Source organism: Anomaloglossus baeobatrachus, chromosome 9 (assembly GCF_048569485.1).
Source record: "Anomaloglossus baeobatrachus isolate aAnoBae1 chromosome 9, aAnoBae1.hap1, whole genome shotgun sequence".
In the NCBI taxonomy this organism is placed as follows: domain Eukaryota; kingdom Metazoa; phylum Chordata; class Amphibia; order Anura; family Aromobatidae; genus Anomaloglossus; species Anomaloglossus baeobatrachus.
Window position 1 is genome coordinate 88,808,727 of NC_134361.1, and position 15,914 is coordinate 88,824,640.

General features: G+C 44.0%; 1 protein-coding gene across 1 annotated transcript in view; it reads right to left on the bottom strand.

The window, feature by feature from the left end:
• SLC16A2 (solute carrier family 16 member 2) overlaps window positions 1–15,914 on the bottom strand; it is a 243,117-nt gene that overhangs the window by 6,824 nt on the left and 220,379 nt on the right. Inside the window, exon 5 of the mRNA XM_075323867.1 lies at window positions 1,249–1,477. Coding sequence (XP_075179982.1) covers window positions 1,249–1,477 — 229 coding nt within the window. The remainder of the gene's footprint in view (window positions 1–1,248; window positions 1,478–15,914) is intronic.

A 15,914-nucleotide genomic window follows, 5' to 3' on the forward strand; every position in this document is an offset into this window, starting at 1 on the left:
GGAGGTGGCGCATGCACAGATAGGACTCCACGGCCATTTTCTTGAAGTCCATTGCGTCGATCTGCACATGCGCCGTGGTCATTTTCTTCAAGTCGATCTGATCAACTGGGGGAGATTCAAAGCAGCCCGTCGGCAGATCAATGGCGCTCGCCACTGTGACACCGCACGAGCCCGCAGCAGTATCGCTGACCCTCTTCAGCTGTGACACCCCCTTCTCTGTGCCTGCAGCAGAGCCTACCCTGCCTTCTGGGACCTTCTGAACCGCTCCACCACCGCCGCACCCCCCTGGTGAGTATGGCTCTCACGGAATTACATTTTAAAATATGTGACGTTCATGGCTCTCTCAGTCAAAAAGGTTCCCGACCCCTGATGTAGAGCATGTTCTTTTTCTGCTATGTTGCTGGATACTTCTGATTGGTCAGCATCACACAGGGAGGAATACACTTCCGTGGAGAAAACGGATATCACCCACTTGGAATTAAAAGTTAACTCATTAGGTGCCAAATAATTTGAATGCTAAAAACGGAGAGGCAACATTTAAAAAATAAATGTTTTAGTATGCCCTGCAGCCACTATTACATAAAGTGTCCACTTAAACATGAAATTTTTCAAGGCTATTTTGATATACTATTGGAATAGCTTTATAGGTCCTAGAAGATGTCCAAAAATGATACTAGCCTTGTAATAATGTGCCATTGCTGAGAAACAGAGCTTTGAAACAACAAACAAATTAGCCTGGAAATGCATTCAGAGCACATCAACGTACTTACAGTCCACAGGATAGTATTCTCAGGGTAGACCATCAATATCAGATTGGTGGAGGTCCCAGGAGTGGAAACCTCCCCAATCAACAAGCATGTATGGTGACGGCCAGTTGTAAGCATCGAATGAGGCTGCACAGCACAGCTCTATTCAGTGTATAGCAGCAGTTGCAGAGTACTGCAGGTCAGCTACTATTCAAGTGATTATGAGCTGTTCTAGTGGTCACTACACCTTAAATTGAGCTGTGCCAGGTGTCATAGCCCCACCGATTGGATATTGAGAACTTAGGGGTGAAAAACCCCTGTCTGACACCAGAGCCAGTTTAGGAGGCTTTCAACTTATGTGTCCAGCTGATTTAGTGTATGTTTGCTCCTTTTGATAACATTTTTTATTTGATTGCATATTAATACCAATTTCTATAGGATATGGAGAAATAATCCATTAACAATCTATTAGAGAGTTAACAATCAATGCTTTAAGACAAACCTGCTAAAGGAGGTCCAGCGGTCATTGGAATGGACATCAGTCCCAGGACATAGCCAATAGCTTGTGAGGCTTGCATTGGGCCCACCAACTCAAAAGCAATAGGGCTCATCATACTGATAAGAAAGCCATCGCACAAGCCAAGGAAAAGGCACACAACAATGACGCTTTCGAACACTTGGCACTGCGGCAGCATCATACTCAATATACCCAGCAGTAAGAAGGAGGCCACCTGAAAAGCACAATGAATGAAGGTATTAACAATGGAACTGCAAATATCGAAATAGTGATATCATAAAAATGCCGATCTATCAAACATAGTGAATGGGATAGAGCAGGTAATGTAGAGAAAATAAGGTGGCACCATACACAGGTAGGTTGTAGAAAATACACTATACAGCTAACAAGCCTTGGTGGCCAAGCACAGTAAGGTGCGGAGAACGGCACTGGCAGAAAGGGTGTTAGCAGCTGGAATTATGAGCAGTGAAAAAGTGTGAGATTAAACACTAATCCTAATGGGTCTTTACTGTAGTGCAGATGTTTCCCCCATTCATCCCACAGGAAAACAACTGCTAAATTCCTGAGGGGGCGAAATGTGTCGAGAACAAACCACTGATATGCAGCAGATCCAGGACAGACAATGCTACAGTAAAGCCATAGGCAACAGATATTCACACATATGGAAGTGCAGTATTCCAGCACGGTCTGACCGAGTTTTCCCATTAAAAGGATTATTCCCATCTCAAAAGATCCTATCCCAATATGTAGTAGGCGTAATAACAATAATAATAATAATAATAGCAAATACCTCCAATTATGTATTCTACATCTCCTGATTCACTATCGCTTACCTCATGTACAGGGCATTGCAGGACCTTAATAATAATATTATATTGGCTTAATTATAATATAATATTATATTATATTGGCTACAACCATGCATATAGTGAGTTAGTTAATTGCTCATGGTCGTAACCATGGATACCTAAGGTCCTGCAATGCCCTGGACATGAGGTTAACGACATAGCGGAGGTGAACATTTCTAATTGGAGGTATTCGCTAATAATATTATAACACCTACTACATATTGGGATAGGATCTTGGAGATGGAAATATCCCTTTAACTTATTGCTCTTTTACCACAAAACACAAATCATATTTATTTCTTAGATAGAAATGCTAAATTAAAAGGATCGGCCGAGGTTCGACAACTGGCACCCCCGCCGATCAGCTGTTCTCACTCCCGGCGGCGGCAGCCAGAAATGTTCAGTTCCAGAGCTGCGCTATCTTCTTATAGTGGCCGCGGCTGGCTATTGCACATCTATATAGTGGCCGCGGCTGGCTATTGCACATCTGCCTCCTATTGATTAGAATGGAAGGCGGATGTGCAGTACCTGGCCGCGGCCACTATTAGAGGATGGAGCAGCCCCGGAACTGAGCATTTCCTGCTGCTGCTGCCGGGACCAGCTTATTGATAGAGGTGCAGAGTGTCGGACCCCGGCCGATCAGACATTGATGACCTATCCTAAGGATAGCCCATCAATGAAAAAGTAATGGACAATTTCTTTAAATCTTCACCCCCTCCAACTGATCATTATTTGCGCCTTCTAATTGTCTAAAAAAAAATAAAAATAGAATGAACATTTTGGGGAGGCTGGTTATACAATTGAGGAAAATTAAAGGTCTAATCCAAAGTGTGTTAGAAGCTTTCAGCAGAGCTTGGTCGCCTTTATATAGTTACATAGTTACTAAGGTTGAAAAAAAAGACCTAGGTCCATCTAGTTCAACCTTCCTCCACCAGTTCTACATTTGGTCACAAAGTCATTTATAACCAACAGTGTTGTGTGTTTATGATTCAGGTAATTTACAATACATAGCTATTCAAATGGAAAATGAAACTATCATCATCAGATGTATCTCAACAGGGCGGCCATTAAGAATCTGCGCTCAGAAGGGGCTTTGTGTTACCACAAGTAGACGCAGGCGATGGACACTGAGCGGGAATCACATAACTAACAATTACAGCTACACACAGGAACATATTATTTAAAAGATTCCAAAACTATTTATACGTGCATATAGCTGTTTCAAAGACAAGTCCAGCCATACCTTTACATGGACAGTCTGTTCCTCCAATACTGAGAAATCAGCAACTGAATTGATATACAAATGAGGCTAAACGGATTTCTGTAGCTCCAGCTCTGTTCCCCACACCAAATGCTCCTCCTTGACTGACAGCTTCTTTGCCTGAAGTCACACTATATGGGTAAGTTCACACAGTGCGTTTTTAGCGCCGTTTTTCGGGTGCGTTTTTGCTCAGAAAACTGCATGACTTTGCTTCCCCAGCAAAGTCTGAGTTTTGATTTTTGCTGTCTGCACACAGCGTTTTTTTTTAGCTGCGTTTTTGTGGTGCCCACAAAAATGCAGCATGTCAATTATTTTTGCGTTTTTCACTGCGTTTTCCACCCATTGAGTTCAATGAGATGTTCAAAAACGCAATGAAAAATGCAAATTGCAAATATAGCTGCGTTTTAGCGCGTTTCTATGACTAAACACGCAGCTGTAAATGCAAGGGGTGAGTAGTACAGTGACATATACAGGAAGGGGATGCCTTCTGTCAGTAAACACAGAAGCGTGAATCCTCCCGGTACCGCCACCGCTGCTTCCATTTCCCGCTCAGTGCCATGTCCGGGTGGGAGGTGGAAGCGGCTGCTAAATCAAAAGTGAACAGTAGAAAAATCTCATACTCGCCTGTCTGCAGACTCCCGGTGCCATGTCCACTCCCAGCTCCTCTTCCCAGTACCGCCACCCCCGCTCTGGCTGTGTGCCGGCTCCCAGGCATGTCCGATAGCTGCAGGACCTGGCGGTGAGGACCTGGCAGTGATCACCTGATGCGGCCACCTGACGCATCTGCTGATCGTAAGTCTCACGGTGACGCCGGATTTTAACGCCCGGCCATCGGCTGATGCCATCAGGAGACCTCATCAGGCGATTACCGGCAGCTCCTGCAGCGGTCGGACGGGAGTCAGCACGGACGTGTGTAGTTTTTTTTTTTTTTTGCACTGATGCATCAGCCTAGACTGTACAGCGAGCGAGCGCCGAGTGACTGATTCCCCCTCGCTTGCAGTAAGCTTATGACAGCTGCAGATAGGCCGGGGTGATCTCCGGAGTTCAGGTGAGAGCACCGGAGATTAGCCCGGCCTGTCTACAGCTGTCATGAACTGAACCGCAAGTGGCAGGGAATCAATCACTCAGCAGACTCGGCTTCACTCCGGAGCTCAGGTAAGAGCTCCGGAGTGCAATGCGGTTAGCTGAATCCAGGCCTGGCATTACTGGAGTTTCCTCCGGTAGCCAGTCGGACGCTGCACAGAAGTGTGTAGTTTTTTTTTTTTTTTTTTGCACCAAAGCATCAGCTGATTGTATAAAAGCTGTTTATACAATCAGATGCTGTGTCATGTGATTCAGGCCCTTGAACCTGACACATCATCTGATCAGCAAATCGATCAGATGATATTGGATCCAGATTGGACGGCGTGGGACCCTTGACCCAGGATTACTACGGAGGGGGGTTCTTTATTTCAATAAAGATGGAGTCACTAATTGTGTTGTGTTTTATTTCTAATAAAAAAAAAAAATCTGTGTTGTGTTTTTTTTTTTTATCTTTACTAGAAATTCATGGTGGCCATGTCCAATATTGGCGTGACAACATGAATTTCGGGCTTAGGGCCAGCTGATAACACACAGCTAGCCCTAACCCCATTATTACTCAGAGAGCCACCCGGCATCAGGGCAGCTGGAAGAGTTGGATACAGCGCCAGAAGATGGCGCTTCTATGAAAGCGCCATTTTCTGAGGTGGCTGTGGACTGCAATTCGCAGCGGGGGTGCCCAGAAAGCTTGGGCACCCTGCATTGCGGATTCCAATCGCCAGCTGCCTAGTTGTACCTGGCTGGACTCATTTTTTTTTTTTAAATTATTTCGTGAAATTCATGAAATAATTAAAAGGGCTTCCCTATATTTTTGGTTCCCAGACGGATACAAATAGGCAGCTGGGGGTTGGGAGCAGCCCGTACCTGCCTGCTGTACCCGGCTAGCCTACAAAAATATGGCGAAGCCCACGTCATTTTTTTGGGGGGGAAAAGAAATCCTGCATACAGTCCTGGATGCAGGATGCTGAGCCTTGCAGTTCTGCAGCTGCTGTCTGCTCTCCTGCATCCACTAGTGGATGGAGTATGCTGAGCCTTGTAGTTCTGCTCCCCCTGCCTCTCCCTCCAGCATACAGTCCTGGATAGTGCATGCTGAGCCTTGTAGTTCTGCAGCTGTCTGCTCTCCTACATACACTAGTGGAGAATGAAGAACATATTGAAGAAGGACATTACTAGAGATGAGCGAACCGGTCGCGGTTCGGCTCAAGGTCGGTTCGCCGATCGGGGGTCCCGTTCGAGTTCGGTTCGTCGAACGTTCGACGAACCAAACTCGAACCTATAGGCTATAATGGGAGGCAATCACAAACACATAAAAATGCATGATAAATGTACACAAACAGTTAATAAACATTGCCATAACACTTACCGGTCCCCGCGATCCCTCCTGCACTCTGTCTCCTGCCGCTATTCTATCCGATGATCGCTGAATCCTCCCGGTGACCAGCACTGCCAGCAGAGAAGCAGGACCTATCGTGACGTCAAAATAGCCATGTGACCACTCACTGACACAGCCGGTCATTAACGGAGATAACCATTGCCATAGCAACGCAGTTAGCGGTGACGTCACCGCTAACCGCGGCTCCGGGAGCACCGTTGCTATGGTAACGCGTCTGTCAGCGTTACCGCTGTTACCGCTAGCAGCACTGATCACTCACGGAGTGAAGGCTGCACCCTGCTTCCCGATTGTAGTGAGGATTGTAGTGAGGATGAGGTGCCCCGGCCCATGATGGGCTGGTGCACCTCATCCTCACTACAATCGTCACTACTACTACACTAGTGAGGATTGTAGTGAGGATGAGGTGCCCCAGCCCATGATGGGCTGGTGCACCTCATCCTCACTACAATCGTCACTACTACTACACTAGTGAGGATTGTAGTGAGGATGAGGTGCCCCAGCCCATGATGGGCTGGGGCACCTCATCCTCACTACAATCGTCACTACTACTACTACACTAGTGAGGATTGTAGTGAGGATGAGGTGCCAAATCATCCTCACTACAATCGTCACTACTACTACACTAGTGAGGATTGTAGTGAGGATGAGGTGCCCCAGCCCATGATGGGCTGGGGCACCTCATCCTCACTACAATCCTCACTACAATCCTCACTACAATCCTGAAGTGCAGATTCTTCAAATTCATTTAAAGGCACTTGGAACGCTGAAATTGCTGCTTATAATTTAAGCCTCTATTAAAAACCTCTTATCAGCGCTGGTTTATTGGGGATTTATTGGGCTGACAGGGGGTAATAAAGATGGAGTCTCTAATGTGTCTGTGTATTTATTTCTATTAAAGTATTTTTTCTCTGTGTGGTGTCTTTTTTTTAACCCTTTATTGGAGATTCTTAATGGCCGGGTCAAACGTGCCTGACATTAAGAATCTCTGGCTTAATACTGGCTAGTAGAACAAAACCAGTATTAACTCATGATTACCCAACAAGCCACCCGGCTCCAGGGCTGTTGGAAGAGTTGGATACAGCGCCAGATGATGGCGCTTCTATGAGAGCGCCATTTTCTGGGACGGCTGCGGACTGAAATTCGCAGCAGAGGCGCCCAGAAACCTCGGGCTAACCTGTGCTGTGGATTCCAATCCCCAGCTGCCTAGTTGTACCCGGCTGGACACAAAAATGAGGCGAAGCCCACGTCATTTGTTTTTTAATTATTTCATGAAATAAGTGAAATAATTAAAAAAAAAAAAAAAAAAAGGGCTTCCCTATATTTTTGGTTCCCAGCCGGGTACAAATAGGCAACTGGGGGTTGGAGGCAGCCCGTAGCTGCATGCTGTACCTGGCTAGCATACAAAAATATGGCGAAGCCCACGTCATTTTTTTGGTGGGCAAAAAACTTCTGCATACAGTCCTGGATGGAGAATGCTGAGCCTTGTAGTTCTGCAGCTGCTGTCTGCTCTTCTCCATACAGACACACAGCAGCTGCAGAACTACAAGGCTCAGCATACTCCATCCAGGACTGTATGCAGAAGTTTTTTGCTGAAAAAATTATGTGGGCTTCGCCATATTTTTGTATGCTAGCCAGGTACAGCAGGCAGGTACTGCTGCCCCCAACCCCCAGTTGCCCATTTGTACCCGGCTGGGAACCAAAAATAAAGGGAAGCCCTTTTTTTTTATTATTTCATGAATTTCATGAAATAATTAGAAAACAAATGACGTAGGCTTCGCTCCATTTTTGTGTCCAGCCAGGTACATCTAGGCAGCTGGAGATTGGAATACGCAGCACAGGTTGGCCTGAGCTTTCTGGGCCCCACTGCTGCGAATTGCAGTCTGCAGCCGCCTCAGAAAATGGCACTTTCATAGAAGCGCCATCTTCTGGCGCTGTATCCAACTCTTCCAGCACGTGCCTGCTATACCTGGCTAGCATACAAAAATATGGCGAAGCTCACGTCCTTTTTTTGTAGTTTTTTGGCCAAAAAATTAAAAAATGCTTCCCTGGATTTTCCATTGCCAGTGAAGGTAACACCAAGCAGTGGGGGTTAGCAGCCAGTAGCTGCTTGGATTACCCTTAGCTAGCAATACAAAAAATGCAGCGGGAGCCCATATATATTTTTTTAAATTATTTATTTAAATAACTAAAAACAAAATGGGCTTCCCTGTATTTTGATTGCTGGACATCACAGTGCTGTAAAAATAAATCTTTAAAAAAAATGACATAGCGCTCCGCGGTATTTTTGATTCTCAGCGCAGATAAAGCAGACAGCTATGGGTTGCCACCCCCATCTGCCTGTCGTTACCTTGGTTGGCAATCAAAATACAGGGAAGCCCATTAATTTTTTCTATTTAAAAAAATAGTTAAAAAAAAAATGACGTTGGGTCCCCCCATTTTTGATAGCCAGCTAGGGTAAAGCAGACTTCTGTAGCCTGAAAACCACAGCTGGCAGCTTTACCGTGGTTGGGGATCCAATGTGGAGGTCCCCCCAGGCTCTTTTTTTATAATTATTTTATAAATAATAATAATTACACAAAAAAAGTAGGGTCCCCTCCAAATTGGATCACCAGCCAAGGTAAAGCGGACAGCTGTGGTCTGGTATTCTCAGGGTGGGAAGGTCCATAGTTATTGGGCCTTCACAGCCTAAAAATAGCAGGCCGCAGGCACCCCAGACGTGGCGCATCCACTAGATGCGCCAATCCTGGCGCTTCACCCCAGCTCATCCCGTTCCCTGGTGCAGTGGCAAACGGGGTAATAAATTGGGTTGATACTAGCTGTAAAGTCACCTGAGATCAAGCCCAGCAGTTTGTGATGTCATGGCATCTATTAGATACCCAACATCATAAACTGTCAGTACTAACAAAAAATCGACAAAAGAAATTTATTTGAAAAAACAGTCCCCAAAACATTTCCTCTTTCACCAATTTATTGTAAGAAAAAAAATAAAGGGGTCCCACGACGACTCTGGACCGTCTAGAATATGTGGGGGGAGACACTCAGGGAACGTATCTCCCATTTTCTAGGAGTGCGGACCCTTCATGTGAGGAGTGTGGGTGCAATGAATCTGCACTCACTCTCCCCGGGTCCACAGCAGCAGAGTCCATGTCGTAATGGTTGCTACCAAAGCTGCAATGCCCTGCTCATGAGGTAAGGGCATGCCTAATCAGGAGAACTACTGTAGAGGAAGCTCTGCTCACTGGTATATAGGTGCTCAGAGGTAATAATAGATAAAATTAGTGAGTAACCTCGGCACTCTAAATCTCCCAGACTAAGTCAGTAAGTCACAACGGATAGTAATGCAAAATCACTCTTTATTGGTCAGTATTAAGAAAAATTGTTTTTCCATAAGCATATATGTTTTTGTCCAAAACAAGTTACAAATGACGTTTCGGCCTGAGCCTTCGTCAGATTGGACTTATCTGCATGTAATCATGAAAAATGACAATAATCAGTATCACATAAGAGTGAGAGAACAATAACATAAACTCGAACAATGTAGAGGTACAATTGGGATGCAGCAAAAAAATTGCAACACAGCAAGAAATGAAACACATGATACAAATGTCATAATACAGTACAAGGACAATATAGTAATGACAAATATGGGGTCAGAGTAGGCTTAGACAGCTCTGGTACGAAAGAGATGTCAATCATAAAGTAACATGTGTAGTAGGTGTAGAGCTACACTATGCATGGCAGAGCTAATGGGTAGACCGACCATAGAAAAAGAACGGAGAAAAAGTGGAGAAAAAGTGGAGAAAAAGTGGAGAAAAAGTGGAGAAAAAGTGGAGAAAAAGTGGAGAAAAAGTGGAGAAAAAGTGGAGAAGAAGTGGAGAAGAAGTGGAGAAGAAGTGGAGAAGAAGTGGAGAAGTGTTTGTTCATGCCAGATGGGAGATAAATAATTTTTTACCGGCGTGTCATTTACTGTAACGTGATCATCGGTGTATGGTGTATACCTGTGATCACGTGAGCAGGGACCGGAAAAACCGTTCTGAATCATGATCTCCAGGGTCTCAGCTAGCCATGAAACCCCGGAGATTTTCTGACGCTGGGGGGCGTTATTCACTTATTTCTGCCTGCTGTTTATAAACGGCAGATCAGAATAAGGCTACATTAACACGACGATCCATTTTTGTGGTCTGCAAAAAACAGTCCGTTTTTTTCACGGGTGCATCCGTGTGGCATCCGTTTCCGTTCCGTAGACGGTCCGTATGTCATCTGTTTGTCATCCGTGTGCCTTCCGTTTTTTTTGTGTACTGCAAAAAAACTGAATGAGGGTAAATGCATAAATTTACCCAGGATCCATAGCTTCATCCTACATGAGGCGGTCACATGTTCACTCCAGTGCCATTTTCTACTGCTTTTCACAGCGTAGAGCGCTCTGGTGATTTTCTTGTGCTTGTGCACTTCATATCAGTCTTTTCTGTCATTATAATGGCAGAAAGACACATAATGTCCCACTCTCCTGCATTTTGTAATTTTGCACCCTTTGGTGCCTTTCATGTGGCACTAAGGGGTGCTTAGCTTTGTATTTAGCCAAAAAAATGAAAAAAAAAAAATGACGTAGGTTCCCCTATTTTTGTAGCCAGCTAGGGTAAAGCAGACGGCTGCAGCCTGCAGACCACAGCTGGCAACCTCACCTTCGCTGGTGATCCAAAACTGAGGGCACCCCACGCTGTTATTTTAAATGAAATAAATAATTAAAAAAAAAAAAAAAAACACGTAGGGGTCCCCCCAAAATTGGATCACCAGCCAAGGTAAAGCAGACAGCTGTGGTCTGATATTCTCAGACTAAGGAGGTCCATGGTATTGGACTCTCCCCAGCCTAAAAATAGCAGGCCGCAGCCGCCCCAGAAGTGGCGCATCCATTAGATGCGCCAATCCTGGTGCTTTGCCCCAGCTCATCCCGCGCCCTGGTGCGGTGGCAAACGGGGTAATATATGGGGTTAATACCAGATGTGTAATGTCACCTGGCATCAAGCCCTGGGGTTGGTGAGGTCAGGCGTCTATCAGATACCCGACATCACCAACCCAGTCAGTAATAAAAAAAAATAGAAGACAAATACATTTTTATTTGAAAAAAACACTCCCCAAAACATTCCCTCTTTAACCAATTTATTAGAAAGAAAAACAAATCCAGGTCTGGTGTAATCCAAGGGGTTGCCATGACGATCCACACTGTCCCAGTCAATGAAGAGCAGGATGTTCCCCATTGGCTGGGAGAGCAGTGCAGTGACCTGAGCTAACATCAATGGGTCAGCCCAGGTCACTGCAGGGGATGAGAAGTGCTGCTGTCAGCGAGGTACATTACCTGCGCTGATCTCCAGCACACTGACAGCCCCTGTCACTGAGTTCAATGACCGGCGCCTTCACAGCCAAGCATCACGAGAGGCCCGTGACATCACCGCTAGTCAATCTCGGGTCGGAAGCGAGAGAAGGTGATGTGACAATCGGCGGCCATGGAGGACAGTGACAGCGCTGAGGTCGGGATGGCGGGACTTCATCACCGCAGGTAAGCCGAGCGGGACCATGTGTGTGTGTGTGTGTGTGTGTGTGTGTGTGTGTGTGTGTATGTGTGTATGTGTGTATGTGTGTGTACATGCCGCGGGCAGGAGGGGGCGGAGCGAGCTGAGCGGGGAAGTGTGGGCTTCCTGCACGTAACTAGGATAAACATCGGGTTACTAACCAAAGCGCTTTGGTTGGATACCCGATGTTTATCTTGGTTACCAGCTTCTGGCAGGCTGCCAGCGATGGCTCCTGCACACTGTAGCTGTAAAAAGCCCTGCTTTTTGCTGCTAGAACCGTTCTTGAACGTATCTAGAACTATCGAGCTTTTGCAAAAAGCTCGAGTTCTAGTTCGATCTCGAACAGCCCCCAAAATCACTCGAGCCTAGAACTGGAGAACCACGAACCGCGCTCAACTCTAGAAATGACATCAGACCTTTTTTTTTTTTTGAACAATCTTTAATTGCATTGTTCACTGATAAAAAACACATAAAAATGCAGTGAGCAAAAAACGCAGCGTCAAAAAAAAAGCAGTGTGTGAACTTAGTCTAAATCTGCTGTGGATCAAGCTAAAAGAGGTATGCGCTGGGTGACAAATATAGCCAGAGTCACAGAGTCTTCAAATCTACCACTGTCCTTCAGCCTCATTTGCATATCAATTCAAAAGCAGATTTCTCAGTAATGGAGGCACGGTCTGGCCAAGTCAGTATTGCTGGACTTGTCTACATTCACATGTAAATAGTTTGGGTTGTGAAATCCTGCCGATAGATTCCCTTTAAGAAGGATATGGAATAAGGAGGGTGAGACAGACACGAAGGTACGCTGTCCTCAATATTTTTACTTTTTTAGGACACCATAGCTCGAAGGAGGCCTAGAGGTGCCCTGTTCTCAAGAGAGAAAAAAACCTCTCTAGCTGGATCATCAGTAATTCAGCAGTACTTGAATGGATTTCACCTGGTTGCAACCAGAACAAAGTATAATGACAGCAAGGTAAAAGACAATTTACTTATACATTCCAACATAAACCGGGAAGCATGACAAGAACCGGCCTACAGAGTACCAAAGGATCGGAGACATTTGAATGCACGGTGGGCATATTTATATATTCATGGTTTGTCTTTATTCATTGGAGAGACCCAGCTAGTATGGAGGCATTGTTCCAAAAAAGTATGTAAATTTACTATCTTGCAGAATTTAAAAAAAAATTCTGCAAGATAGTAAATTTACATACTTTTTTTTTCCTCTAATCAGTGCAGATGGTACTGATTAGAGAAAAAACTCTAATCAGTGCCATCTGCCTACAGAGTAGCCACTGACCCATAGAGTCTGGAAACATGACTAGGCATTAGGAAAGTCACACTCTCCTCCGCAAGAACATCCACCCATCTGGAAACAGCTGTTTTCAAGATTCAAAAAGCAGAAGAAATTTGGATCTCTTTGAAAAAAGCAACCAAATCTTTAATTGAAGGACAGCCTTAAAAAAATTACAGGTAAATAATTAACAAAAGGGTCCAAATAGCCCTCCTCAGAAGTAACAGCTGCGAGACACACGAGGGCACCTGATGTTAGAGGCATGTATGAAAATAAGCTACAGGCAGAAAACTCCTCTAAATGAAGCCATCATAAGATGACTAACTGCACAAGTCAAATTTTTGTGTAAATTTTTACATTTTATTTTTGGCAATGTTTTTTTTTTCTCCATCACAATCTCTTTAGACTAAATTCCTGTTTCAGGTAAGTCACATGTATATTAGTAGTAATCAAAAGACTCTGACATTTTTTGTATTCAAACATCTAATGAGCCTGTGCAAATGTCATTTAGGCTACATTCACATGACCGTTCAGTTTTTGCGGGCTGCAAAAAACGGTCCGTTTTTTTCACGGATGCATCCGTGTGTCATCCGTTCCGTATACGGTCTGTGTGTCATCCGTGTGCCTTCCGTTTTTTTTGCGGACCGCAAAATACGGAAGCAGCAAGAAAGATAAATAGATGAGTAGATATAGAGATGGATAGGTAGATAGATATAGAGACAGAGGGATGGATGAATGAATGAATGAATAGAGGGATAGATAGATGGATACACAGATAGATAGATAGATAGATAGATGAGAAAGACACATAATGTCCCACCCCCTGCATATTCTAAGCTGGCACCCTTTAGTGACTTTCATGTGGCACTAAAGGGTGCTTAGCCTTGTATTTAGCCAAAAAATAAAAAATAAAAAAAAAAAAAAAATGACGTGGGGTGCCCCCCTATCTTTTGTAGCCAGCTAGGGTAAAGCAAACGGCTGCAGCCTGCAAACCACAGCTGGCAGCTTCACCTTGGCTAGTAATCCAAAACAAAGGGCACCCCACGCTGTTACTTTAAATTAAATAAATAATTTAAAACAAAAAAAACAGGGTCCCACACCAAATTGGATCACCAGCCAAGGTAAAGCGGACAGCTGGGGTCTGGTATTCTCAGACTAGGGAAGTCCACTGTTATTGGACACTCCCCAGCCTAAAAATAGCCGGCTACAGCCGCCCAAGAAATGGTGCATCCATTAGATGTGCCAATCCTGGCGCTTTGCCCCAACTCATCCAGTTGCCCTGGTGTGGTGGCAAACGGGGTAATATATGGGGTTGATGCCAGATGTGTAATGTCACCTGGCATCAAGCCCTGGGGTTATTGATGTCATGCGTCTATCAGATACCTGACATCAGTAACCCAGTCAGTAATAAAAAAAAAAAAAAAAATAGACAACAAAAAAAAAAAAAGTTTTATTTGAAAAAAACACTCCCCAAAACATTCCCTCTTTCACCAATTTATTGAAAAGAACAATCAAATCCGGGTCCTGTGTAATCCAATAAGGGGGCCCCACAATGATCCATACCATAGTCACTGTCCCAGTCAATGAAGAACAGAATGTTCCCCATTGGCTGGGAGAGTAGTGCAGTGACCTGAGCTAACATCAATAGGTCAGCCCAGGTCACTGCAGGGGATGACGAGCGCTGCTGTCAGGAGGTTAGATGAGATCATTACCTGCTGTGACGATTTCCTGCACTCCTGACGTCAGCGCTGTCACTGCCTTCCATTGTCCGCCATTCAATTCATTGGATACGTGATGAAAGGGCGACGCATACGCCCTCACATCCTCAGCTCTTGTTGTGACAGTAGAAACTGCTGGAGAAGGGGAAACAAAGGTGCAATAGGGTCTTACCCGGTAATAACCGTGTGGAGAAATATAGATAGGTACACTCACCTGATGAGGTTGTGCCAGTCACAACCCCTTTTAGAGCATATGAGTGTCCGCGTGGTTCAAGCAGCGGCCCCGTGCAAAACGTAGTGAAAAATTATATACACACACACACATATATATATAATATTATATATATATATATATATATATATATATATATATATATATATATATATATATATATATATATATATATATATATAATAATAATAATAATAATAATAATAATATATATATATAATAATATATATAATAATATATATATATAATATATATAATAATATATATATAATAATATATATATATATATATATATATATAATAATATATATATAATAATATATATATAATAATATATATATAATAATATTATATATATATATTGTGCATACATATATGAAAGACGGGTTTTAGCCGCGCTAAAAAACCACTGTTGGCATGGTACTGATTAAAAATCTCTTTTATTAAAGCATTCCAACGCGTTTCAGAGACATAAGCCGTCTCCTTCTTCAGGGAAAAGAGAAACAAGAAAAAAAAAGAGAAAAAAGAAAATAGAAATTCTCTTTTCCCTGAAGAAGGAGATGGCTTATGTCTCTGAAATGCGTTGGAATGCTGTAATAAAAGATTTTTAATCAGTACCATGCCAACAGTGGTTTTTTAGCGCGGCTAAAACCCGTCTTTCATATATGTATGCACATATATATATATATATATATATATATATATATATATATATATATATATATATATATATATATATATATATAAATTTTTCACTACTTGTTGTGATAGTGGAAGCGCAGTGGTCACAACAGAAATAGAAACCACCCTTGCGAAGATCAGCTTCCTGCATGTGACCACCGACTGCACCCTGAAAACAAGCCGCACGCTTCAGAGGAAGCCGGTGAGATTATTTTGGGGTTGTTCTCCACTTCTGTTGTGACCGCGCGCGCTCCCATGGTCACAACAAGAGCGGAGGATGCAAGGGCGCATGTGCCGCCCTCACATAGCGCATCTATCAGTCCAATGAAGGAAAACAGTCTTCACAAAGATGGCGCCAGAGATAGCGCTATGTGCAGGAGCCGACTCAGAAGCCATCTTAGTGAAGAGTTTACTGCAATACTGATAACTGCTAATGAGCAGGCGCCGGAATTAAAGTCTATGACGGCAACAGGGGGAGTAAGACCAGGGAGAAAGACAGGGGCAGGAATAGATAAGCAAGACCCAACCCACATATTCCCTTCCTGTTGCACCTGTCAATCGAATAGCAGTGCATTACTGG